At 47.8% G+C, this 23,786-nt stretch overlaps 1 protein-coding gene across 12 annotated transcripts in view; it reads left to right on the top strand.

The window, feature by feature from the left end:
- Positions 1 to 23,786, top strand: part of PHKA2 (phosphorylase kinase regulatory subunit alpha 2) — a 71,062-nt gene that overhangs the window by 39,560 nt on the left and 7,716 nt on the right. For 9 of the 12 annotated variants that reach the window (XM_045051250.1, XM_023249381.2, XM_023249379.2 and 6 more), the window contains exons 12-29: positions 2,164 to 2,259; positions 3,957 to 4,064; positions 5,795 to 5,873; positions 7,265 to 7,399; positions 8,068 to 8,177; positions 9,337 to 9,481; positions 9,740 to 9,818; positions 12,735 to 12,898; positions 13,649 to 13,828; positions 16,932 to 17,020; positions 17,913 to 18,046; positions 18,446 to 18,602; positions 19,441 to 19,520; positions 19,733 to 19,811; positions 19,918 to 20,047; positions 20,635 to 20,736; positions 22,655 to 22,819; positions 22,930 to 23,048. In XM_045051250.1, the coding sequence (XP_044907185.1) occupies positions 2,164 to 2,259; positions 3,957 to 4,064; positions 5,795 to 5,873; positions 7,265 to 7,399; positions 8,068 to 8,177; positions 9,337 to 9,481; positions 9,740 to 9,818; positions 12,735 to 12,898; positions 13,649 to 13,828; positions 16,932 to 17,020; positions 17,913 to 18,046; positions 18,446 to 18,602; positions 19,441 to 19,520; positions 19,733 to 19,811; positions 19,918 to 20,047; positions 20,635 to 20,736; positions 22,655 to 22,819; positions 22,930 to 23,048 (2,151 nt within the window). The remainder of the gene's footprint in view (positions 1 to 2,163; positions 2,260 to 3,956; positions 4,065 to 5,794; positions 5,874 to 7,264; positions 7,400 to 8,067; positions 8,178 to 9,336; positions 9,482 to 9,739; positions 9,819 to 12,734; positions 12,899 to 13,648; positions 13,829 to 16,931; positions 17,021 to 17,912; positions 18,047 to 18,445; positions 18,603 to 19,440; positions 19,521 to 19,732; positions 19,812 to 19,917; positions 20,048 to 20,634; positions 20,737 to 22,654; positions 22,820 to 22,929; positions 23,049 to 23,786) is intronic. The other 3 variants (XM_045051255.1, XM_045051254.1, XM_023249382.2) reach the window with 1 other exon arrangement.

Raw genomic sequence — 23,786 nt, 5'->3', positions numbered from 1 at the left:
TCCAAAGGCTCCGGTTGGCCTTGGTATAAGGTCATCACATGTTTTGTGGGGTCTCATAAGATCTGGCCCTTGTCTTCAACACTGTAACCTGATTTCTTACGGTTTACTTACTTTCTTGAGTTCTGGGATGCCCTGAAACCCTTTCCATCTTTTGGACAGTCCGTGCCGTCTCCCCTCTTCTTAAGTACCCAGGTCCTGCTTTTCTCCCCCAGCTGCCCCTCTCTCCTTCACTTGATTCATTGTAAATGTCTGTTTTTTCGGAAAGCCTTCTCTGATCCTAAAAGTTGGATTAAAAAAAAAAAAAAGCCTTTTATATGTCCCACAGTACTTACCACACTGTGGCACCTATAGCTGTATTTAATCTCCCACTTACCTGTCAGAGCACCCTGGTGGAGGTAGGTGGTCTTTGACCACTTCACTAATCTATTCCCTGTGCCTGGTGTGTATAGTAAGTGACGAATAAAGATCTGTTAATGCAGCATTCATTGGTTCAAGACAGACTTCTTCAGCATTTGCTGCTGTGCATACTTTGGTACGCATTAGAACAGACCCATCCTCGTGAACCGTATGTGAATGACTGACAGACAAATGCTTCACCGCTGTCTTAACCTGTTCAGAGCACATGTACTGGCGTGGGATCAGAAATCAAAGATTTATTTTGGTTTTGAAAGCCGCCTCTGCTCAGAAATTCTGAGAGGGGTTTCAGAAGTGGGTGTAGGGGCCACGGGCAGGCCACCCCAAGATGGGCCACTTCGGCATGAACATTATTTTGAGTTAAAGGTAATCAAAACCCAGTAGATTCCAGAAAAGCTCTCAATCTCCCCCTCAACTGCCTGCCTGTACCAGAAAGAGAGCTTCTGACACGATTCCTCTTTACCTCAGAAACTTAAGTGCAGAGCAGGGCAACCTTTGTTTTCCCAACATCTCCTCTCATCTTCCTGCAAATGGTCTTCCTTCCCTTTGTATCCTCGGACCCCTACCCCTCTCCTGAGCTCAGGATGTCAGATAAACCTCGTGTTGCCTCACTGTCTTCAGAATCTCCTGTGTGGATTCCCCATGTGTATGTAACTAAATTTGATTTTCTCCTCTTAATCTGTCTCATGTCAGTTTGAGTCTCAGTCCAGCTAGAAGGACCTTGAAGGGCAGAGGGAATTCTTCCTTCCCAACATGGCAGTAAGCTTGAAATGTTAATGTTCCCCTATCGTTGATACTTACTGTTATGCTTGGGGATTATCTTGGGTCTTATGTTTTCAGTCTTTCTATCCCAGAACTGAAAGGTCTCAAAAGAATTGATTTGGAATTTCAATTGTGATGAAGTCTGACAGTTATTACAAACAAAAGGTTGAGAAGACAAAAAAGAATGTGCTTTAGGACCTTATTTTCTAGGCCTCGTCGAATTTACTACTGTTAGCCCTATTCTGTCTCTTCCACTTGATGCCCAACCATCTTTAAAAAAATGACACACCCCTGCTCAGACTTTGTTGTCCACAAATTTCAAAAGTAAAGAAAATGAGATCTGAAAGGCATTTGATTAGGTTTTCCAAAGATGAAATGTGTTAAATAGCTGGGTGGCTGGTTAAGGATTGTTTTTCCCCTTTTGTCTATTTCCTTTTCATACATAGGTTTTTTATCGCTGCCTTTTGAATTTCATGGAAATGTTTACATCAACAGCTTTTGTTATATTGAGCAGTGCATCCTAAGAATCGGGTCCATGAATCATAGTACATACACTTCCTTTTCCTCACATCGGGTTCATTTTGCAAGTATTTGTTGAGCAATAAATGTTTGAATGAGGGCTTTTTAAATGGAAAACCGGTAGGTCGAAATAGGGATACCCTGCTTAAGATCTGGCCTCCACTCCAAGAAGTTTATACAGTCTAGCTGGTGAGACAAAATTTACATATGTGAGACGTTAAGGGTGAAATATTGAAGTCACGAGTTCAGACAATACAGAAAAGCCCGACGCGTTTAGCTCCTTCTAACCTTTGCTGTCGGCAAGAGTCCTAGTTCCTCCTGCCCTCCTGAAGTGGAAGGTATTCATGCATTTCTTGGCCCTGTGTCCTACTAGTAATCTGTTGCCAAGAGAGGTATTTTTGTGTGTCGTACTCCTGTTGCAGTGTTAGTGACCCCTCTTTCATGCTGGGGCACGGGGCCATTTTTCAGGTCCAAGAGTACCGAGAGGCCCTGGAGGGAATATTAATCAGAGGCAAGAACGGGATCCACCTGGTGCCAGAACTGTATGCCATCCCACCTAACAAGGTAACCGAGAGCTGCTTATCTAAAATGAAGTGAGTTCGTGCTTGGCCTTTTGGTATTTTTCATCCCCCTTTCAGACCTAACACCTTTTCTCCAGAAGTGGTCTCTTCAGCACCAAGCTAGGTACGGGGCACAAAGGGGTTACAGTGCCAGCTCTGTCTCGACGAGGGTTACAGGCTAGTGGGGGGTGAAGGAGCTGGTCTGGGGAATGGAGGCAGACATAGGAGCGGCACTGCAAAGACCTAGTGCGTTAGAGGACCTGCAGGCACTGGGGTGGAGAGGGGCCGAGAGACGGCGACACCTCCACAGGGAGGCAGGAGCTGGCCCAAAGGTGGGGGGAGGCCAGAGCCAAGCTGTCTTTTGATCCAGACACTTTGCCTTCTGTTCTTTGCATCAAGTATTTCTCATTCCAGATCTTTGCAGTCTTTCTTAACACTACTTACATTTCAAATAGCCTTAACATACAATCTGATTGTGAAAGTAATCCTGTACACTGTAAAACATCCAGGATTCTGTAGAAAGGAGAAAATACTTCTCCCTCCTCTTACTACCCAAAGATAACCAAACTTGCTACCAACGATAACTCTGACATTTTGCAGAATCTCCTTCCACACTGTCATGCTAGCAGCTCATTTCGGTTACTGGCACGGTTAATTCTGTGTAGTTTACGAGTTTAAGGTTTTCTTAATGTTTACTACGGCAGCAAATTTTAACTATTAATAACATCACTGATTAACCCACAGAGTATGACTCCCCTCGTGGTGTGACTTTCCCTTTTGGAGAAGGATAAGTGTTTCCTATTTTCTTCGATTGCTGTGTTTTCTGCAGGAAAAAAGCGGTCACTAACATTAACCCCAACCAGCGTTGTAATGGCTAAAAACCCGAAGGTCAGGGGTACCTGGCTGGCTTAGTCGGTAGAACATGTGACTCTTGATCTTGGGGTTGTGAGTTCCAGCCCCATGATGGGGTAGAGTTTACTTGAAAAAAAAATAATAATAATAAATCCGAAGGTCAGCATGGAGTTTACAACAGAGAAAATTGCAGACTGACTTTTACAATATATATGCAGCACTGTCCATCTGAAAAAAGAACCGTAGCTTATTTTGATGAGTCAGAAGCTCCCAGTGGATCCAGCTTATTGAGTCCCTGGTGGAAAATTAGTGATCTAATAGTACAGTACTATTTTTCCTCAATAAATAGTGCCACCTTCTGGTAACCGTCTTGCATAGGCACACAGTTTGTGAGCTCCTGGGGATAACAAGACTGGAGGAACCTGACTTAGCATCCTGCGATGCATTGCCTTGGCTATAGGGCAGTGCTTTAGATCATCGTACCCATCATATAGACGAGCGCGAGCATGAGCTGCGAGACTTCTTGCTGCCCAGAGTGGTGCTCACAGAAGGCAGTCCAGGCTCCGTGTGCCTGCCTCTGCCTCCGCCTCCTGCCATCGGTGTGCTTGTGCGAGGGGCGCTGGCCTGGAGCCAGGCCTGGATTTCAGTTCCGTTTCGGCTGCGTTTAGCCACCTGGCCCCCACGCAAAGGCCTTAGCTCCTCGACCTCCCTGCCCCAGCACTCGCACAGGACTGGCTTCGGGGATCGAATGAGTGGTGTTTTGTAAATCCTCAGCGCGCTTCCCGATGTACAGTGACGTGGGCCTCCTTATCCTCTGACATTCTGACTTGGGGTTTTTCTCTTTGCCAGGTAGATGAAGAGTATAAGAACCCCCACACGGTGGACAGAGTTCCTCTGGGGAAGCTGCCCCATCTGTGGGGTCAGTCCTTGTACATCCTCAGCTCGCTGTTGGCAGAGGTAGGGGACTTGGGGACCTCACAGACTGGAAGCCATCGGATTTGAGGTACAGGGGACCCTAGAAGAGCGTAGGAGCCCTGCCCCACGTGGCTGTGAATGACTTTGGCAACTCAGAGTTGTAAAGGCAGCTGGACTGGGTCGGCTCTGAGGCCTGCTGCCTGGGCTTGTGTGCCCGTATTTACTAAATCAAGCCACTTCAGAGTTCGCTGCGTGCCAGGCACCAACCCCCCTCACATTCCTGGCCTGTGGTTGGAACCTGGTTGAGTCGGTGGTCAGCAGGAGACTAGAAGCTTCCCAGTCAGGATCCGCACATGTGTGAAAGATACAGGTTTGGAGAAGTCGGCCTCCGGCTCCCCTGGCACAGTCCTGGGCACAGGAAATGGCGCGGCTGCACAGTCTGTCTATGTCAAGGGGCAGGGAGGGGCTCATTTTCCTGTGGTGCGTTTTGTGTCAGGTGTTCCCTCAGCCCCCAACACCCTTACTTAGAAGGTCTGCTGCCTCTGACTCCTTTCTTCTTGTTAAATGTTCTCTGGTCCCCAGGCTTAAGTTTTTAAAATGCAAATGCTTTTTTGTCTACTAAAAATGAATCCCCCTCCCCAACGGGGATGATGGTGTAGATGGTGTGTGGGTGAGGTTATCAGATGGGTTCATCTGTCCTCGGGGGCTCCTGCCCAGCTGACTACTCTGGGCCCTCGGGGAGGGATGTGGAGGAAAGAGTCCCAGGGGAAGAGCTAGGAGCTCCAGCCTGTGAGGCTGGCCCAGTCCTGTGTGTTCTGTCAGACTCTAGAAGTTGGGGGTGGGGAGCTTGAGTAGTGGCTCCAATACCACTGGGGTTCCTAGTGTGTAAAATACCAGAAGTAAAGATCTCACAGTAGCAGCGGCCCTTAGGAGCTGCCGGTGCTGAGGTGGGGCAGCTGTTTCATGGGTGTGACTGCCTCCTCCATTTCATGGTCAGACACATTTCATGTGTCTTGTCTGCCTCTTACTAGCTCTCTGGCCTCAGGAGCCTCGGTTTCCTCATCTGTAAAGTGAAGAGGTTGGGCTTGATCATTCTCTGCATTACTTTCCAGCTCTGATGTCTGTGTCAGTGAGATGGGGGAACAAACAGCTGTTTCTTCCTCTTCCATGTAAAGGCCTTCATTTAGGCCCAGCACTGGGTCGGATTCCTCCTCAGAACTCCTAGAACACCTTGATCCCCTTGCTGAGGGCTCCAGTCCTTTGCAGAAGATGTGAGGAGATCCATATGCAAACAGCGCTCTTTGCAAGCAGGGATGGGAGCTTTGTGTTTCAGGATAGTCACCCCAGGGCCAAGTCCCCTCTCTGCCACTTACCTGAAGTGCTTCGTTACTTCGGTTTCCCCACTTATAAAATGATAATCGTAGTGCCTCCCTGTTTGGAGGCCTGAGTGTGGCCAGGCACGTGGAGGGGCTCAGCACGGGACCCGGCGAGGAGTAAGGACTTGGGAAGTATTAGTCACTATTGCTCTTTTCGCTCACACGAGACGCTGGCGTGTCTGACTAGCTTAGAGAGCTGGGTGCTGGAAACACAATACGTGTATCAGTGGCTATCCAAAAGGTGTACTGTGTTTCAGAGAAGATTAGCAATTGATTTAAACAACGTAAAGGAATAAAATACTGAATATTTTGAGCCCCAAAATATTTCATTCTCAAAGTTGGGTTTAAGGTGAAATTTAATTGTATTTTATAGTGTTAATTCTCCTCTTTTCCTAGGGATTCCTTGCCACTGGGGAAATTGATCCCTTAAATAGAAGATTTTCCACTTCCGTCAAACCTGATGTCGTAGTGCAAGGTTTGTGAGCGTGTTTACTGTTCATATTCAACCGTCTAAAACCAATGCTCTTTTTAATGCAAAAGATTCCCTAGTTTCCCATCCCACTTTGTAAAAAGTATGTATGTGTGCTCTAGCGTTTATCACTTACTTCCTGGACATACCTTCTATAACTCGCTAGTTCCCAAAGGCAACAGTATTCTTCCAACCACAAAGTTACTTTCTACAAAGCAATTGTTTTCTTGAATCTAAATCTTGATCACAGTTGGGGCACAAGTGATTCACTGCGCGTCATTTGTCATTACTGAAATTCTTTAAAAAGTAGAACATGACCCTGGTGAAAGTTCAGAACCCGAGTGAAGGTTTACTCGTTGCTTCCTTTGAGGTGTGACTTCTCTGCAGAGCTGCAGGCCCATGTTTTTCACCTGCCTCCCCTCCTGTCCAGCCAGCAACTCTTTCAGAGAGGTAGAAGGCCAGCCTGGGCCGCCGCAGTGCTGTCCCTGCCGAGCCATGTGATTTCACCACCCTGTGCCTCGGGGTCATCGTAACTGGTGCCCCCTCACAGGGTGGTCCCGAGATGCACTGCAATTGTCACCAGGAAAACCCTCGGTGCGGGTCCTGGCTCACCGGTCCCCCTCCCTCCTGGGGAGGACTCGTGAGGAGCTTGCGGGCCTCTTACGTAGCCGAGCAACTTACGTGGCAGCTGATACTAACGCACGTGGTGTACAGGCCTTATTTCCTCTAAATTACACCCTACGTTTCTTAAGGACAAGGCCTGTACTGTTCTTGTAGCTTCTGTGTTGATTGGCACACAGTCAGTCAACAGGTTCAAGGCAATTATTGAACAAATGAAGGGCAGCCCTCTCTGCGGCCATGGACTCATTTCCCCACCCCTGCCTGTGATGCGGCAAGAGGCCCTGCGTCGCTCCCGTGCTCCGGGACCTCAGACACACCCCCAGCTGTCACAACATTGCGATCAGATAGAAATCGTGACGGTTGTGATTCTCATCCATGTCTTAACACGTGAGGCTCAGAGGTCAGCTCACGCAGGGACCCAGAGCTGACAGCTGGAGGCACGAACTCCACTCTCACGTCCAGGTGGACTGATTCACCTGACTCCACAGTCTGCGCTTGACCACGACACACACTGCTACGCCAGCCCGTGAATCCACCGGGCTGCTTTTCCAGCTGCAGGCCGGGACCAGCTGATGGGTCTTCAGCAGCGACTATTTTTTTTTTTTTTTTTTTTAATGTAAGAGAACAGAACAGAATAGCCAATATCAGAAGGTCTGGGCTGGAGGAAACAGAAGCACAGTTTCAGAAACTTATTCAATATATTCAATACAATATATTCTCCATGTGAGGAAACAGAAGGCCCGAGTCTAATGCAGATTCTACGCTCTTGTTCACAGTCACCGTTCTGGCAGAAAACAACCACATTAAGGACTTGTTGAGGAAACATGGGGTAAACGTCCAGAGTATTGCTGACATTCATCCAATCCGAGTCCAGCCAGGCCGGATTCTTAGTCACATATATGCCAAGCTTGGTAGGTTTGGGGAAATAGCAGGGTGGTTTTGGTGAGGGGGCATCTTGGTTCTAGGTTTCGGGTGTGGGGGAGACCGACAGGTGTGAATTGTGAAGAATTGGGCAAGCCACCAAAGCGTGTGGCTCGACCTCTTCAAAGTGGAGAAGGGTGGCAGACCAGCACATTCTCACTCATTCAGTAGATGTCACCAGAGCTTGGCCGTGCCCTTCGCCAGATCTGTTGTGAAATAGGGCACCACCTCTGAAAATTTGCAATTGGATCAGTCTTGTGTCTTAATAGGTTTCTGATTTTTATCTGTATTCTTAGAAAATGCTCATTCACCCATTAAAATGGGAGGGGGGTTCTCTTTATCTGAAATCTAACTTTGTTTAGTATTATGGCTCAATACTAAATAAATTAGAAGTAAACATTTCATAAAGTTCCGTCAATAGTTCAACTCCATATAGGTGTTGAATCAGGTGCCGTTTGTATACATGCATGAAAAGAAGGTGGCAGGGTTTGTTTTTAATTCATCCTTGCCCCATTTTAAAGAAGGGTTGGATGGTATTAGAAACACCAAACCCCAAAGTGGGTTAGCATGAAAATAAGCCCAGTCTTAGCCAAAGTCGCTTGGATTAGATGTTGCTATATCGGTCCTAACTCTCATTTCTCTTTTATTTTTCAAATAGGACGGAATAAGAATATGAAATTGAGTGGGCGGCCATATCGGCACATTGGCGTGCTTGGAACGTCTAAGCTATATGTGATTAGGAACCAGATCTTTACTTTTACACCCCAGGTGAGGAGAGCAGACCAGCAGCAAAGCAGCACTCATCCTTTGATTAGGTTCCCTTTTCTTCCTGGTGAGCTACTTAGAATGAGGCAGAAGGTGCATGCGTATGTTCAAATAGAAATTCATACTGTGACACCCAGTACCTAGTACGATTCTTTATTCCTAGTAGGTGCTCAGTGAGTGAGTGTGCCGTCGCTTTCGGTCATGAGTAGTAGTGAAATTCACTCCGCTTTGCAAATTCACTAGCGCCGTGTCACTTGACTTGCAGCCCTCGTGCCTGTGATTGCTGTAGTCCCTAACCCTTGTTTAGGTTGTCATCAGACCCTCTGTGCAACACACAGCCGGTCTGATTTTCAGGCCCCAACCCACCTGATGAGATCCTAAATATACTGATTATAGAGCCTTTTTCTCAGAGTCTTTGTTTACAAAGGAAGGTAGTCCGGCAGAACCCAAACCAAATGTTTTTCATCCATTCGGCCGGCTAGAAAAATCAGCTGTGGGCTCACTTTGTCACCGTGGGCACAGCACCCCACCACCTGGTCACACTATCATCCGTGGGGTCACGGGTCAGTAGCCCCAAGTTGTTCTTTTTCACCCTAGTCCATGTTGTTCGCTTCAGTCTTGTGAGTTACTTCCCTTTGTAACAAATTTCAGACCAGAGCTGAGTGTGGACTGGTCCAGAGGCTAGAACAGTTTGATTTTCAGCGACACCAGGCTGTAGTGCCTTTAGTTCACATTTACCAGGCCCTCTATCGGGTAAACACAGTCTCCACATCTCACCGGCTCTCAGTGCCCTCACTTCCCTGACTTGGAAATCCTCTCCGAGCCCAGCAGCCTTAGAATGCGTAGGAATTAAGGAGTTATTGATTTCCTTTCAGAGACCGTGGTGTTGGGCTGCGTGCTTAAATCCTCATCCACGGAGCTATAAATGGATCTAGCCATGCACCTTTCCCTTCCAGGCTAATGTAGCTATGGCTCCCGGGCAGGCGACAGATCAATTTTTGTCTGATTGCAGGGAGAGCCCTGTGATGGGGGAGGATTACAGCCAGGATTGAGCTCCTTCTCTGGAAACAAAATGCAAGGATTAGTGCTGCCATGAATGACAGCTGGGGTTGTGTCGAGGGAATGAAGGACAGCTTTTTACTTGGCCTGATCTGACTTGCAGTTTACCGACCAGCATCATTTCTACCTGGCCCTGGACAATGAGATGATCGTGGAGATGCTGAGGATCGAACTGGCCTACCTGTGCACCTGCTGGCGGATGACGGGCAGACCCACGCTCACCTTCCCCATCACCCACACCATGCTCAGTAACTTCATGAACTTGATCTGATTCGTGTCCCCCCTGTTGGTTTGGGCCCTTTTCAAAATGTTTGAAATGAGTCCCACAGACAAAGCTAAGTACTGAAGGGGGTTCTCAGCAGTTTGCTTTCTGAGGTCAGGAATCTTCTATGCCATAAGTATTTTAATTAGATCGTGTTGATGAAAACATTTCAGCGCATGCCCGGAAAACCAAAAAGTATTCCCAGATTAAGTAAACTAATTTGTCTTTTTTTTTCCCCCCTTAGCAAATGATGGTTCAGACATTCATTCTGCAGTTCTTTCTACAATTAGAAAACTAGAGGATGGATATTTTGGAGGAGCCAGGTAATTTGTGATTTTTAAACTTATTTTTTATTTCTTTTTTTAGGTATCCGTGACCTTTCTTAAAAAGTCTTCTGCTGCCCTTCTCCGCTTTTCATATGAATCACTGAACATAGAAGCATGGAGTTTAGAGTAAAAAAGAAGTTGAAACTTACCCGTTCACCCACGTGAAACTGGAATCCTCGCTAAAGCCGCTTTTGGGGGTGTTTGTGATGCTTTTACCGGTGCCAGGTGGCTTGAGGCATAGGGAGGTGAACATGTCAGGTCTCTCTAAAGTGGCGTTCTCGGAACGCATGTATGGAATGCTGTGTCTGTCTCTAGTAAAGGGCCCGGAGGAAAACACCCAGTGCCTGGGATCTAACAGGTGCTCAGTGAATACTCCTTGAATTGACTTGAGTGTGTTATGACCTTAAGACTAATTCATAGAACTTTACAGATTCCCTGAGGGGCCCTCAGAGCAGAGCCCTTGAATGGGCCTGCCTAGACCATTGTCCTCTCATCCTCAGTGGAGTGATACCTATTCCAGTTGACGGGCCCACAGTACCACAGATGCTCCCAGGTGGGATGGTTAAGCACCTTGAGGGATAGAGGGGCCTCACCTCCTGGGAAAACCCATTCCATTTTTGTACCCTCTGACTGTCACAAGGCAGAAGTTTTCTCTATAGCTTCTATGCCCTAATCTCCAAATCCTTTGGAATATGCCAGAAGGGTTCCAGAAGAACCTCACTGTACAGCTAGCCCTGAGTGAGGTGTGACCCTTCCTGGGCTCTGGAGTCGTCTGTTGGTTCCCTGATAGAATGTCAGTCGCCAAGTGTTTGGGCCTTGAAGTCGGCCCTTCTCCCATCTCCCCACACTAGGGACTCTGCTGCCACTGCAGTGGTTTTTAAAACTGTGGTAAAATGCACGTAACCTATAATTTACCATCTTAGCCATTTTAAAGTATATGGTTCAGTAACATTGTGTTCACATTGTTGTGCAACCAATCTCTAGGACTCTCTTCATCTTGCAAAACTCCAACTCTCTACCCGTTAAACACCAGCTCCCCATTTCTCCCTGACACCCACCCTTCCACTCGTCCAGTATGTTTTTCTGTAACTGGCATATTTCACTTAGCCTCACGCCCATAGTTGAGTCACTCTATTTCGAAGTGCTGGGGTTCACACCTCTGCTCACAGAGCTTGCTGCGCCTTTGCCGTATACTTGAATGTCCCCACTCCGATCTTCTCCTGGAGTGTCAGTGAGACTGTCCCCAGCATTTTGCCATCTACGTTTGCAGCACGAGCGCCATAACTGCAGTAGGCATGCACTTTGGAACGTTCCACCTGCGGTTTGGAGAAGTTACCGCCTGGTACACGGCATTATAGCCAAGAGAAAATACCATACGTTCCTAATTAACTTTTGCAAAATAAACTCTTTAATTGAAATCTAATCATTGTCAAAAAGGATACTGTCTCCAGTTAATTGCTCACTTGCAGTGCCTTCTTTGTTGCTTGGATGCATTGTCTGACTTAGTCTTCACTTTGCGTCGTGGGCTGTATTCCTGTTTGACAGACCAGGAGCTGTAGGCTCAGAGGGCGAGGGGCCCGAGATGAATAGGTGCAGAAGCTCTATATGAACCCAGAAACCAGACCTCAGCCTCCATGCTGAGCTGGATGAGGGCTCCCACGAATCTGGAGGGCCTCCTGTTTATAGAGCATGGCAAACGATTCGGAGGACTGTGGAAAGAAACGGGAGTGCCTAGGCTCCAACAGGCTACCTTTCCTAAAGGAAATAATTAACACTGAGTCTCATTTTGGCTTTTCCTTTAGGTTTGAGGGTCTTTAAAAACCCTAGATGCCAGAGTTTCCCTCTAGACCCTCCTGGGGTAGCTGGTTATCAGAAGCCTTTTTAAATTCCTGCCATTCTACCTTTGACCTGACTGCTTTCAACTTCCAACGAGAGAAACTTTCCACGCTCCCCCTCACCTCCTCCTGGCACCAGTCTCAAGGCAAAGGAATCATTAGAACTGGCCCCAAGACCCTGGTGGGAAAAAGATGTTACTTTTTTAAAGGAAAGACTTTTCTTTCCTTCCCTCAGGCCATGTTTCTGGCTGTTGTCCGTTTGCCCATTGAAGCTCCAGCACCCCCGAACTCACTTGCTTCGCAAACTTCCTTCCGTGTGTTCCTTAAATGTTTCTCTCGGTCCTTCCAGCTGCTAATCTGATGCTGATCTGATGTCCCAATCTGATGCTGGTAGCTCCCGGGATTCTATTGTCTTCTACCTCTGGAGCTAACATTTTAAGAAGCACACAGTGGTGGCTTTCTGCAGGGGGTGGCCCCTCCCTTGTGCTCCCTGAACCCGGGACCCCACACTGCCAGACCCAGCTTCCAGTTTTCAGTGGAACTTTTCCCAGCCTGAAACTGTAGTAAGGCCACGCTGGGCATCTGCTCTGGTCTGGGGATGGTCCCCCATGGCATTCCTTCTAGAAAGAACTTTGCCTCTGAGACTGCCTCTCCTATCACATACCTGTGCCTGCGTGAGCATATTGCATGGTAGGTTTTCTTCTGGTCCAGTTGTTTCAGGGCAGAAAAAACCCCCAAGGCTTGTTTGGTTCTGGTTAAAAGTGGTTTGCTCAGTCTGTTTTGTAAAACTTTGGTCGGTTCAGTAAGATAGGCTTCTGTTTGTGTTGGGTTTGGGAGTAAGAAATCAGCATGATTCATTTTGGCTTTTAATATGCTACGTGCTCCCACTTTATACTTGGTATTGAATTTTCGTTTTAATTTCTTGGCTGACTACTTATGTGGGGCAACCTGCAGAGTGATGTATTTATCGATTCTGGCAGAAGCACCATCTGGTTGTTGAAACGTTTCTCCGTGATTCATAGTGGAAGTCTGTCCACATACACCTGTATGTCTAACATAGTCTCTCCTTGGCTGGCAGAGTAAAATTAGGGAGCCTTTCGGAATTTCTTACCACGTCTTTCTACACATATCTGACCTTCCTGGATCCAGACTGTGATGAGAAGTTGTTTAATGATGACAGCGAAGGGAGCTTCAGTCCTGATTCCGACTTGGGAGGATATTTGGAAGATACCTATAATCAAGGTATGGCTTGAAATGCCTTTGCAGGTGGTTCGTTGAATATTTAAACCGTGGCATTGTGAGAAAATTGCCCTGAGACTCAAGCACAGAAAATGATTGGTCGTTAACATAACAAAAAAGAGGCTTTAGAAACTCGCGTGTATTAAAATGAGTAAAATGCGGGTTTGAAAACCTAACCTGCAGAAGTGGGGCTTTTTTTTTAACCTAGAGGGACAAAGAGTCTCAGGAATGAGGATTTTTCACAAAATACGTTCTAAAGACAGAAACCCCCTGCTTGAATTTTCAAAGGAATGGTAGAGTGATCTAGGTTTGTAGGTTTGGTTGGGTTTGAGTGATGAAATCCTATGTACGTAACATTTTTCAAATTAAACAAGGTTTTGGGTTGAAATGACCTGTGGTTATGGGGGCTGGGCACTCCCTAATGCTTAGCTCACTCACGGCAAAACAAAAAGTTGAGGTGTTTAGCCGCTGGCCCTCAGGTTTTGTTACATATTCAGTTCATCTTGGTATGATGCGTCTCTGTCTTGACCTGCATTTTCTTCTCCTAGGTTGAGGTGTTTCCAGACGACAACTTTATCAACACATACATTTATCCTTGTAAATTTCGTTACCCTCTGGGAGTGGGGGTGCAAGTATCTATAGCCGAATGTTGTCTCCCACTAAGTCTACTCAGCGCTGCATGTTATATCACTGTTACACATTTAGAATATTTCTGCAGCTTCTTTTCACTGGCTCTTTCTCTTGCCTGTCCAGTTACAGAAAGCGAGGATGAACTTGACCAGTACATCAACCACCTCCTCCAAAGCACCTCCTCCAAGTGCTATCTGCCCCCTCTTTCTAAGAAGACAGAAGACAGCCATGTTTTCAGTGCCATCCACTCCACTCGGGATATACTTTCCGTGATGGCAAAAGCAAAGGGTTTGGAAATTCCATGTGCGTTATTAAAACTCTTTTCTGCCTGTTGAAATAACTTCTCAAAGTAATACATGAGCATAATTTAGAAGTCAGAGAATTCTAAAAAACCACAAAATGCAGAGATTTCCTGCCTCCTCCTCGTTGACCCAGTCCTTCTGCTTAGAGGCGACCACTTTCCACTGTTAGCTGTTTCTTCTGGCATTTACATGTCTCTTTTTCTAAAACAATGTGTGTATCGTGCAGTCTTTTGATGTGTCGACTTTTATTCAGTATGTGTTGGCTTCCTCTTCTGTGGATGAGGATGTAGCTGTCTTAAATCACCACTCTTGTGCTTCGCTTCCCATAACCTAGTGATGGCAGTTGTATTCAAGTTTAATCGGTATTCGCTCTTCATATTACCGTATGTATGCAAGTATTCTCAACTGAGCTGTATAGTATATTGTGACCGTGTTACAGTTTTTATTTTTTCTAAAGTTCGTACCACTAACTTTAGAAGTCACGAATACTATTAACTTTATTCGAAGTTGCTCTCTTTCATTTGCTTTGCCCCCAGTGGCCCACAATACAAATTTTCACAAGGCCAGTCATATCCATGAGTCTCTCAGTTGGACTACTTTTCGTAGAGCCCACAAGTCTCCTCCGTCTGCTTGGTTGTGCTCTAGGCCTTTTGCACACCTGGCATCCTAGGACTTCTCTTTACTATAATCTTTGGAATCTCCTTTGCTTATCTCTTCAGTTGGCCTCCCTGTTTCCTGAGTTTGGCATGTTCTTCTTGATTTCTTCCTTTGGTGGAACACATTCTAGAATAGCTTCGCCAAGTTTTAAAACGGTACAGGGGGCAGGCACGGTGGTGGCAGCCCTCAGCCTGCTGGTTTCGGAAGCTCCCTGCCCCGTTTGCCTGGGTGCCCTCCATGTCTGGGATGTCGATTTTATCCTGGGCTCTTCCTTCGCCAGCATCCCGGAGAGTCCCTTGAGACTTCCTTGTCTCCTGGGTTGGCTCTCCTGCTTTCTGTATCTCTACTTTTCCTTTTTCTTAGCTTACTCTCTTACTCTGGTGGAAGATATCTAGTAGTTTCCCGAGAAACGGTGCTCGGTTGAGAGAACTGTCAAGGCTTGGCAAGTCTGAAAATACCTACAGATATTCTGTATATCCATTTGAGAGTTTGGTTATAGAATTCTAGGTTGAAAATACATTTTTCACCAGAATTTTGAAATCATCGCTTCACTGTCTTTTTGCTTTCAGGCTTGCTTTTGAGAAATCTAATCCTGTTGTGGTGTTTGATCCTTCAAATATGAATTGTTTTTCTCTTGGAAATTTTTTTTAGGATCTTCTCTGTTCCCAGGTTGTGAAATTTCAGGGATGTGCCTCGATCTGGGTATATTTTCATCCCCTGTGTTGGAGGCTCAGTGGGCCCTTTCAACCCTGGGAAGTTTTTTTTTTTCAGTCCTGTGAAGTTTTTCTGAAAAATGTCTTGACTCGCTTCCTTCCTTACATTTTCTCTGTTCTCTCTAGCACCTGTGAATCCACTGTTGCCCTCTCAGAGAAGTCTTTAGTGTTTCTCTTCTGTCTTCCGGTTCTCTGGCTTGTGCTCTCTTCTGAGGGCAGTTGCTTCCACTTTATGTTCCACCCCCTCGATTGAGTTTTTTCACTTTTGCTATCAGGCTTTAAATCTCTGTTCCCTGATTTGCACCCATTCTTGTTTCGTGCATGCAATTTAATTTCTTATTACTCTAAGAATATTAACAGCAGGACTTTTTGGTTTTGTTTTCACGTTTTCTTCTCCCTAAACGTTTTTCAGGTCCCCCAAGTCAATTTTTCCTGTTTTGGCTTCTGTCTTCCACACTAGAGTCTTTCCTCCAGTGTTGGGTGTTTCTTGGTTACCTGCTCGTGCTTGACAGTCTCTAAGCGTGTAGGTGGAGCCTGTGGGATTAACGGGTGCGGGCTGGGGAGATCTCCCAGAGACACCCTACCATCTCTTTTTCAGTCTCCTTTTTGACACGTTAGGGTCTGGTTGCTGGGAGCTGTATAGTCACTTATTCCACCTCAGGACTGTGCACGTCCTTTAGGTGTGCCACATACCCCACCTGCGGCTTTTACCCTCTTCACAGAGACCCTCTAGTCTTCTGTCGGGGTGAGCATGGCAGTTGCCCAGCTGTCTGGATTTGAGGAAGGGATCTAAGGAGCTCCCTGCTTCTTACACCGCTTCTCCGCAGTCTTCCTTACGTTTGGACACCCTTTCTGGAGCCCAGTTTCAGAGGTCTATAGTGCAGCAGGAGAGACTTCTGAGGATTCTCTGATACAAATCTGACCGTTGGTTTTTCCCACTGCAGGCTTGGGCTCTGGTTGTCCTTTGCTTTCTGTCTGCTAAGTCAGTTATCTTTCATCCGTCAGCTTCCCCGCTTCCAAAATGCCATTACTACTCTCTTGTCACCCCTGCTTTCCCCTATTCTTGAGGATTTGTCTTTAAAAAAAAAAAATCATTTTCTACAGTGTTAGTGGTCAGTTGAGAGGAAGTAAAATGTGTGTTTAATTTACTAGCGTAAACTGGAGGTCTGTAAGTTGCCTTATAAATATGACCCCTCTCTCTGTTGCAAACTTACTCTTTTCCCAAGATGATATGACCTAGCCTGGAAGACGCAGATGGTTTGGTGAATAGATAACTGGTAATGATAGCATCCAAAGGTGGTTAAACACCAGCAGTGGTAACACCTGGCGGTGGCAAAGTGAAATGCACACTGGACTTCTGGAAGCTGACACCTTAATGAGGAGAAGGCCAGTGACCCCGAACACACGCTCTTCCTTCTGTCGTTCCCATCTTCCTCATCCGAAGGACAAAGGTCGGCCTCCATCAGTTCTAAGGCCCCTTCCAGTCCTCAGATGCTATGTCGTTTCCCTCAGTTCCAGGAGGGAGAAGCGAGATCGATGTCCTGCTCACCTCTCGTTCCCAGGTCTAGCACATGATGTGGCTACCTGGTAAATTCTTGCTGAAATTAATTTAAATAAGTAATCGTTCCTTTAGTCGGTTTGTATTGGGTAAGGAGTAGTCGCCGTAACGCTCAAAAGAAGTATCTTATCCTTCCTCCTCCTCAGAAGGGCTTTCTTTATTCTTTTGTTTTCCAGTTGTTCCCATGACTTTGCCAACTAAAGTTCTAAGTACCCACCGTAAATCACTAAATCTTGTTGATTCTCCTCAGCCACTCCTAAACAAGGTAAAGTATTTAGAATCACTTTTGTTTTGTTTTAGTGTAATGTTTTTCGATGTTGGTGTTACTCCCAAGAACTCTTTTACGGGTTTGAACTCAAAAGTGAACATTTTTTGATGTCTGGGACCTTTGGGATTAAAAGTTCTGGGTTTCAGTGGGAACCCGCTCTTGGTTGTCTGCGATCTGCCTCTTGTTAGTATCCACAATGCATTTGATGCAAACCTTGATACTTTGCATGTAGGAAAAGGCTACTGCCTTTCTGCCCAGCATCAGAATCTGTCTCACTAGAGGAAGTAAGTAAAAAGATCCCTGAGGAGAATAAAACGTCAGGGTGTTCCCACTGATTCCTATAATTCGTTTTATCTAGGAGTTTGTCTATGATTTTATCCTACGTGAATAGAAAGATTCAGTGTCTACTGAAGAATATTTTAACCTGACTTCAATTGGAGGTTGTCTAAAACTTACATATTTTTTGTGTTTTGCTTTCAAAAAGATCTTTATTGCAGTACAGCATACAGAGAAAGGCGTAAAGGCTAGAACCGGGGGACCGGTGGAAACAGCTGCCCCCGTGCCCTCCCAATTTCTTCCTCCCTCCACTCCGCTGGTAACTGCCGGCCTGAGTTCAAACACCAGGGCTTCGTTTTAACCCGTTTTTGAACGTTGCATAAATACACATATCTTCATCTGTTCCGTCTGGGCTCTTCAGACATTGACTAACCCAATGATTCGCTGATCAGAAATAGTAAAACATATAAATAAAAAGCTACGGAAGAGTCACTGAAACCTGGAGCACAGCAGTGACAGAGTTTCAAGACCCGGTTGGTGTGTCACTTCCTGGTCTTCTGAAAGTTCACATGCTCAGCCCCTCTCCCTCGCTGTTTGGCTTTTGTATGGCCAGGCCCCCGAAGACGACTTCCAGTGGCCCAGAGATGACCATGGTGATGTGGACTGTGACAAGCTGGTTGAGCAGCTGAAAGATTGTTCAAACCTACAGGACCAAGCAGACATTCTGTACCTTCTGTATGTAATAAAGTAAGTTTATGGTCTTCACCAGCTCGAGCCTTCTCCACGCTCCCGGACTCTTTGTTGTCGTTTTCTTGGTCTTCCGGCAAAGCAGGTCATGATTATATTCACCCACATAACCCAGGATCACCATGAGCCGACTTCTGTCTCCTTCTCTACCCACCAGCTCTGGCCTCTCAGGACGAGAAGGCTTGAGTGCGGCCAGGATCTCCCTGTTTATGTTAGGCTTCTGTTTCAAATAGAAGGGGTGCTTTGGTAGGATGGAACCCTCTTGGTGAGACTCAGAGGCACGGGGAGGCCCCCAAAGTTTGGCAGAATGTACAGTGATTCATTTTCCTCCCTGCCAAGTGAATCCAGCCTTTAAGCATTCCAGGTCATTCTTCTGGGATTTTCTCTCTCTCTTGACAGGGGCCCCAGCTGGGACACAAATCTCTCCGGACAGCACGGGGTCACCGTTCACAACCTCCTCAGCGAGCTCTATGGGAAAGCTGGCTTGAACCAGGAGTGGGGTTTGATTCGCTACATCTCTGGCCTGCTCAGGAAGAAAGTGGAGGTCCTGGCAGAGGTCAGAGCAAGTGCACTGGGGCAGTCCGTTTGTTCGTTGTAGACCCATGCCCTCTTTGTGTTAGGAAAGCTGGAGGCAAGCACCTCTTATTTGTAAAGGAAACCAGTTATCTCATACGTGGATGGCACAGGCCCTCCTCTCCTGACCTCCCACTGCTCTTGGAAGACAAGCAGAGGAAATGAGATTCAAGTTGATTAGTGTTGTTCCTTTGTAGCTGCAGAAAGAGGTTTACCAAGAAATCAAATGAAAATGCTCTGTGGCCTGGCACCCTTAAACAGAGCGTTCTTATTTCTGCACATCTGCAGTATAATCATCATTACCGTTTTAGCCCCGAGGCCCTGCAAAATCCAGAACTGCTTTCTAAGACGTTAGAGTTCAGTGTTATGGTAAGATGATGGTATTTGTTTTATGTGAGTAATGGAGAAACTGGCAAGCTAAGACTGTAATATGGTCATTAACCCTTAACGTTGGTATCTTAGGACTCGTGACAGCTCATCTCCCTTGTAGGATATCCGGGGATCCAATGTGTTTGCTACAGTGGATGGGCATTAAATACCCCAGTGGGCCCTGCAGAGCCCGGCCCAGGCCACAAAGATCACAGGGACCCAGCCCTGCCTAGGTTGTTCAGTACGGGGTCTGTATATGAATTTTCAAATAAAGGACACCATGGGTCATAAAGTTTGTAAAGGTAAATTTCTGATTCTGTTGGGAGTGACCCTTCCCTGCTGGCCTTGCTAATCTCCACCCCACCCCACCCCACCCCACCCCACCCCACCCCTGCTCTCCCCCTCCCCTCCTGCTGTCGCCGTGGCCCTCACCCTTTTCTCTAAATGAGTAGGCCTGCACGGACCTGCTGTCGCACCAGAAGCAGCTCACAGTGGGCCTGCCACCAGAGCCCCGGGAGAAGACCATCTCTGCGTAAGTCTTCAGCCTGGGGGGGGGGGGGGCTGAGGTTTGTGGGGGACTGTGCGGAAAGCATCAGTGCCAGCCACCATGTGGGAAGAGGGTCTTTTTAAAAACACTGTCACTCAGGAGCTTCCAGCAGGAAAATAAGGCTCTTCCATGGAGGGCGAGGAGGCACCGCTCCTGGGCACCTTTCCTGATGTTCACGTCCTGATGCTTCTTCCTAGGCCCCTGCCCCCCGAGGAGCTCACAAAGCTCATCTACGAAGCCAGCGGGCAGGACATCAGCATCGCCGTCCTCACACAGGTCAGCGAGCCGGGGAGGGGCAGGGCCACAGCCGCCTTCCAGGCGCAGGGGCCTCTTCTCCAGCAGCCAGTCTCTGAAACACTGTCTCCACGTGTGTCTGCGTCAGGAGATTGTGGTTTACCTGGCCATGTACGTCAGGGCGCAGCCCAGCCTCTTCGTGGAGATGCTCAGACTGCGGATTGGACTGATCATTCAGGTGATGGCCACGGAGCTGGCACGGAGCCTGAACTGCTCAGGTACAATGTACGCAGGTGGACTCGGGGGGCGGGGGGTTCCTGCACCTCCCTCCCCGCCCCTAGGGGGAGCCTGCCCAAGTATCCTGGAACCGGGGCTTCCAGGCCTTTGTGTGTGCTCACGCTTTACCAGGTTCTCTCATTTAGATGTAACTTCCGCCAGGCCAGCCAGCGCACCTTGTTGAATTTCATATGTCAGGGAGAAGGAGGTACTAGAATCTTGTGCCCTGCTCCAGCCAGCTAAGTCCCTTACTGTGTGTCTCCTTGTGGTGAGATGTCATCCCGCATCTCATAATGCCTCTGTTGGGAGAAATCCTACCAATTTAAAAGTGTAAATCGACTACGAGATGCATTCCAACATTGGGAACCATCACAGGGTGAAAAAGGATGTGTCTGAGTGTTAAGTAAAGACACAATTGAAACCGCAGCGTTTAGCATCACCGAGGAGTGGCACGCTTCGGCCCTGAAACAGTGGTGAGGTCACCCCGAGCAGGGAGGCCTGCTACAGCATCCTTTGCTACCCCCTCTTCAAGGCCCACCCGACTCTGCGCCACCAGCCCGATGTCAGAGACGCTTATGTTTGTTTGTAGGAGAAGAAGCTTCTGAAAGTTTGATGAACCTCAGCCCTTTTGACATGAAAAACCTTCTGCACCATATTCTGAGTGGAAAAGAATTTGGCGTTGAAAGAAGCGGTAAGTGAATGCTCAGTTCACCTCCGGGGACAGCGGCACAGGGGGCCGACTGGTGTGCCCAGGGTTGCCTACAACCGCCACTGTGGACGGCGTAGACGAGGGTAGGCTTCCTGCTTTAGGGAGATGGACGGTCCCTGGGTTCAAGATTGGGGCTCCTAGGCCTCTGTGACCCCTCGTAGGCTTGCTGAGAGCATTGCCATCGCACGTGGGTGTGGTGTGCACCCCTCTGCGCTCTGGCCTGCGCCCTCCCTCCTTCCGCTGGCCCCTGTGCACGGGTGTGAGGAGGGATGAGGTGAGCAGGGTGTAGGGGTGGAAGGGCTGTCTTTTCCCAGCTCCTGCGTGCCCCACCTTTGGCTTGGGTAGAAGCACTCTGGGCCACACTCCCGTTACCCTTCAGGGGCGCAGGGTCCTCCACATGCTCTCAGCACCTTCGTGCTGAGAGACTGAGCTTCACTCCATCTTGTTCACTGAGTTTTGATCTGTACCAGAACCTTCTTTGCTGTGCTAGGAAGTAGAATCGCCCAAGTCCTGGTGGAATTTTGTTCTCAAATGCTCCCTAATTATAATTGAAGCAATTATCATCTCTCCTCCTAATAAAGCAAAATGATTTGCAGACACATTGGCAGATTTATTTCATCACGCCAAAGAAACGCCGTGCAGGCTGTCATTCTTTTTATTTAATGAGAAGGACATTGGGTACTTCGTATTTTTTCCCCAGAGCGCACACCAGCCAGCAAACAAAGGCGGCGGCATCATGCAATCAGACGTGTTTTGGTCGCTTTTCTCCTTTCCTGAAGGAGGAGCGCTCGAGATCCTTTTCCAAAAGTAATTTCCAGTTCTTTCAAATGCACAGTCCTTGAAACGTAAATATGCGAGATAAATATTTTATGTGTTCTGTTCATCAAAATCATATACATGGTTTGATGCAGATAATTACTGAAAATTTGTTATTATAAAGCTGTAGATGCTAACAAAATTGAGAAGAGACTAGTGTCACTAGAAAGCTATAAATATGTCTGGTTGCAAGCAAGGCCAGAAGAGGTCCGTCTTACATATAACATCATTTTATTGTCTTCTGTCATTGTTCAGTTTTTATAAGTTAGGAAACTCAAATAGTCTTAGAATTTTTTTTAAATTCTGAGATGTCAGAGATCTTTCCAGCCACTGCCCACCCTACATTGGCCCTACTGTAGCTCCTCAGACCCCTTTCGCTTCTGGGTTCCACTTTCCTGGTGTCCTTCCTCGCTCTCCAGCTAATCTTTGTGATTCTTCTGCGACTCCCTTCCTCCCTGCTGTCCTTTAAATGTTGGTGTCCCCTGGCTCCTTATTTGTCGCCAGTCTCCTAGGCGGTGCCCTCTACTCCCATAGCTTCATTGAGGGCTGGGTGGGAAGGCTGGGCACCCAGGGGAGCTGCTCTAGGAAGCGGCCTTTGAGCTGGGTTTGCAGAAGGAGAAGGTGCGCCTGGCAGAGGGGAGCAGGTGGGATGGGAGGCAGCAGCACATACCAATGCCCGGCCCCATGTACCTGGCTAGGAGTGTGGAGCTGCGAGGGGTAGGTGGGACTCAGGTCGGGCAGGCTTTATCCTGAAGACAGAGCTAGGCCTAGAAGGATTCCAGGCGTGCAGTGACGTGATCACACTTGCCTTTTCGAACGATAGCTGGGACCGAAGCACAGAGAACCGGTTAGCGGGGAGGGGCAGGACGCAGACAGACCTGAGTCCGGAGGCCGCTAGAGCGGGTTGGAAGTGAGGGGATGGCGGGAGCGCGTGGGTTCTTCTCCACTTGTGGCCCTGGGGCCGCTTGTTCTTCTGGGACTTCCCTCTCCAGTCCCAAGGTCCCTTATTTGAGTGGTCTCCATTTTTTACAAGGAAGGTGTGCTTTTGGAGAGTAAATTGTTTTTTAAAAACAATTCGTTAAAGGGTTTGATGGCCGCTCTGGTTTTTTTGCGTGCTGCTCAAGCGATGGTCACTCTCTCACCCGTTCGCTGGACGCCTGCGGAGCCCGCGCTGCGTGGCAGGTGCTGTTCCAAGTGCTAGAGACAGAGCACTGGCCAGGGCAGACGAGGCTCTCTTCTAATGGAGTTTGTAAGCACGTGGGGCAGATGTGGATAAAAAGGCGCACATCGCACGCATTCCTCCCCCGGGGCGGGGGCTGCTAATGGTATCTAAGAGCCCTGTGTGCGTTTCCCCTCCAGTGCGACCCATCCATTCCTCCACCTCCAGCCCTGCCATCTCCATCCATGAGGTGGGACACACGGGAGTCACCAAAACCGAGAGGAGTGGCATTAACAGGCTGAGGAGCGAGATGAAACAGGTAAGACGGAACTCTCGGTGGCGGTGCCGGGAAAGAAGTGGTTTTCATACCCGGACTCACCTCAGAAAGTGATAGAACCCCAGGGCATGCAGGGTGCGGCCTGCTCTTCGCCGAGGATGTGAGGTCCCCTCTGTCCTGAAATCTGAACACACTCTACCCAGGTAGCGAAAAATTATGTGAACATTCCAGAGAACATCCTTACCCACGTTTGTCTCTGTTGCCGAGAACCACGCTTCTCGGTGGCGGGCCGCAGCTATCCCAAAAGTAGAGTTGCGCAAAACGTAACCGAATCACCTCTCCGTCAAATGTGTCCTTCACGCCAGATGGCAAGAGGAACGTAGAAAGAGGATGGAATGCTCATGATACCTGTATTTGCCACCATCTACAGGTGTCTCTTTTCTTTGTTCGCTTTTTATTTCACAGTAAATTCCTTCTGAACTGACCCCACAGGACTGCAGGGCAGCAGCTTTTTAGTCCTAGCGTGCGGGGTTCCCAGGTGCTAGGACTTGACCGATGTACAGAGGGAAGGAGAGCTTCCTTCTGACCATGACCTGAGTGAGAAACGGACTCAGGTTCTCCTCTCCATTTCAAATGGTGGTGACTCGCTAGATGGAGTCCACGAGGTGCTAATGGGTCACACCCAGCAGTTGGGCCAGCACTTCCCTGGATTTTCCAGAGGGTGATAGAAGAGGTAGGGCATCCTTGGTTCGAAAGTGGCTTGTGTTTACTTCTTGCTGT

The sequence above is a fragment of the Felis catus genome, chromosome X (genome assembly GCF_018350175.1).
Source record: "Felis catus isolate Fca126 chromosome X, F.catus_Fca126_mat1.0, whole genome shotgun sequence".
NCBI lineage: Eukaryota > Metazoa > Chordata > Mammalia > Carnivora > Felidae > Felis > Felis catus.
The sequence above is the reverse complement of the archived record's forward strand: the minus strand, read 5'-3'. Positions and strand labels throughout refer to the sequence as shown.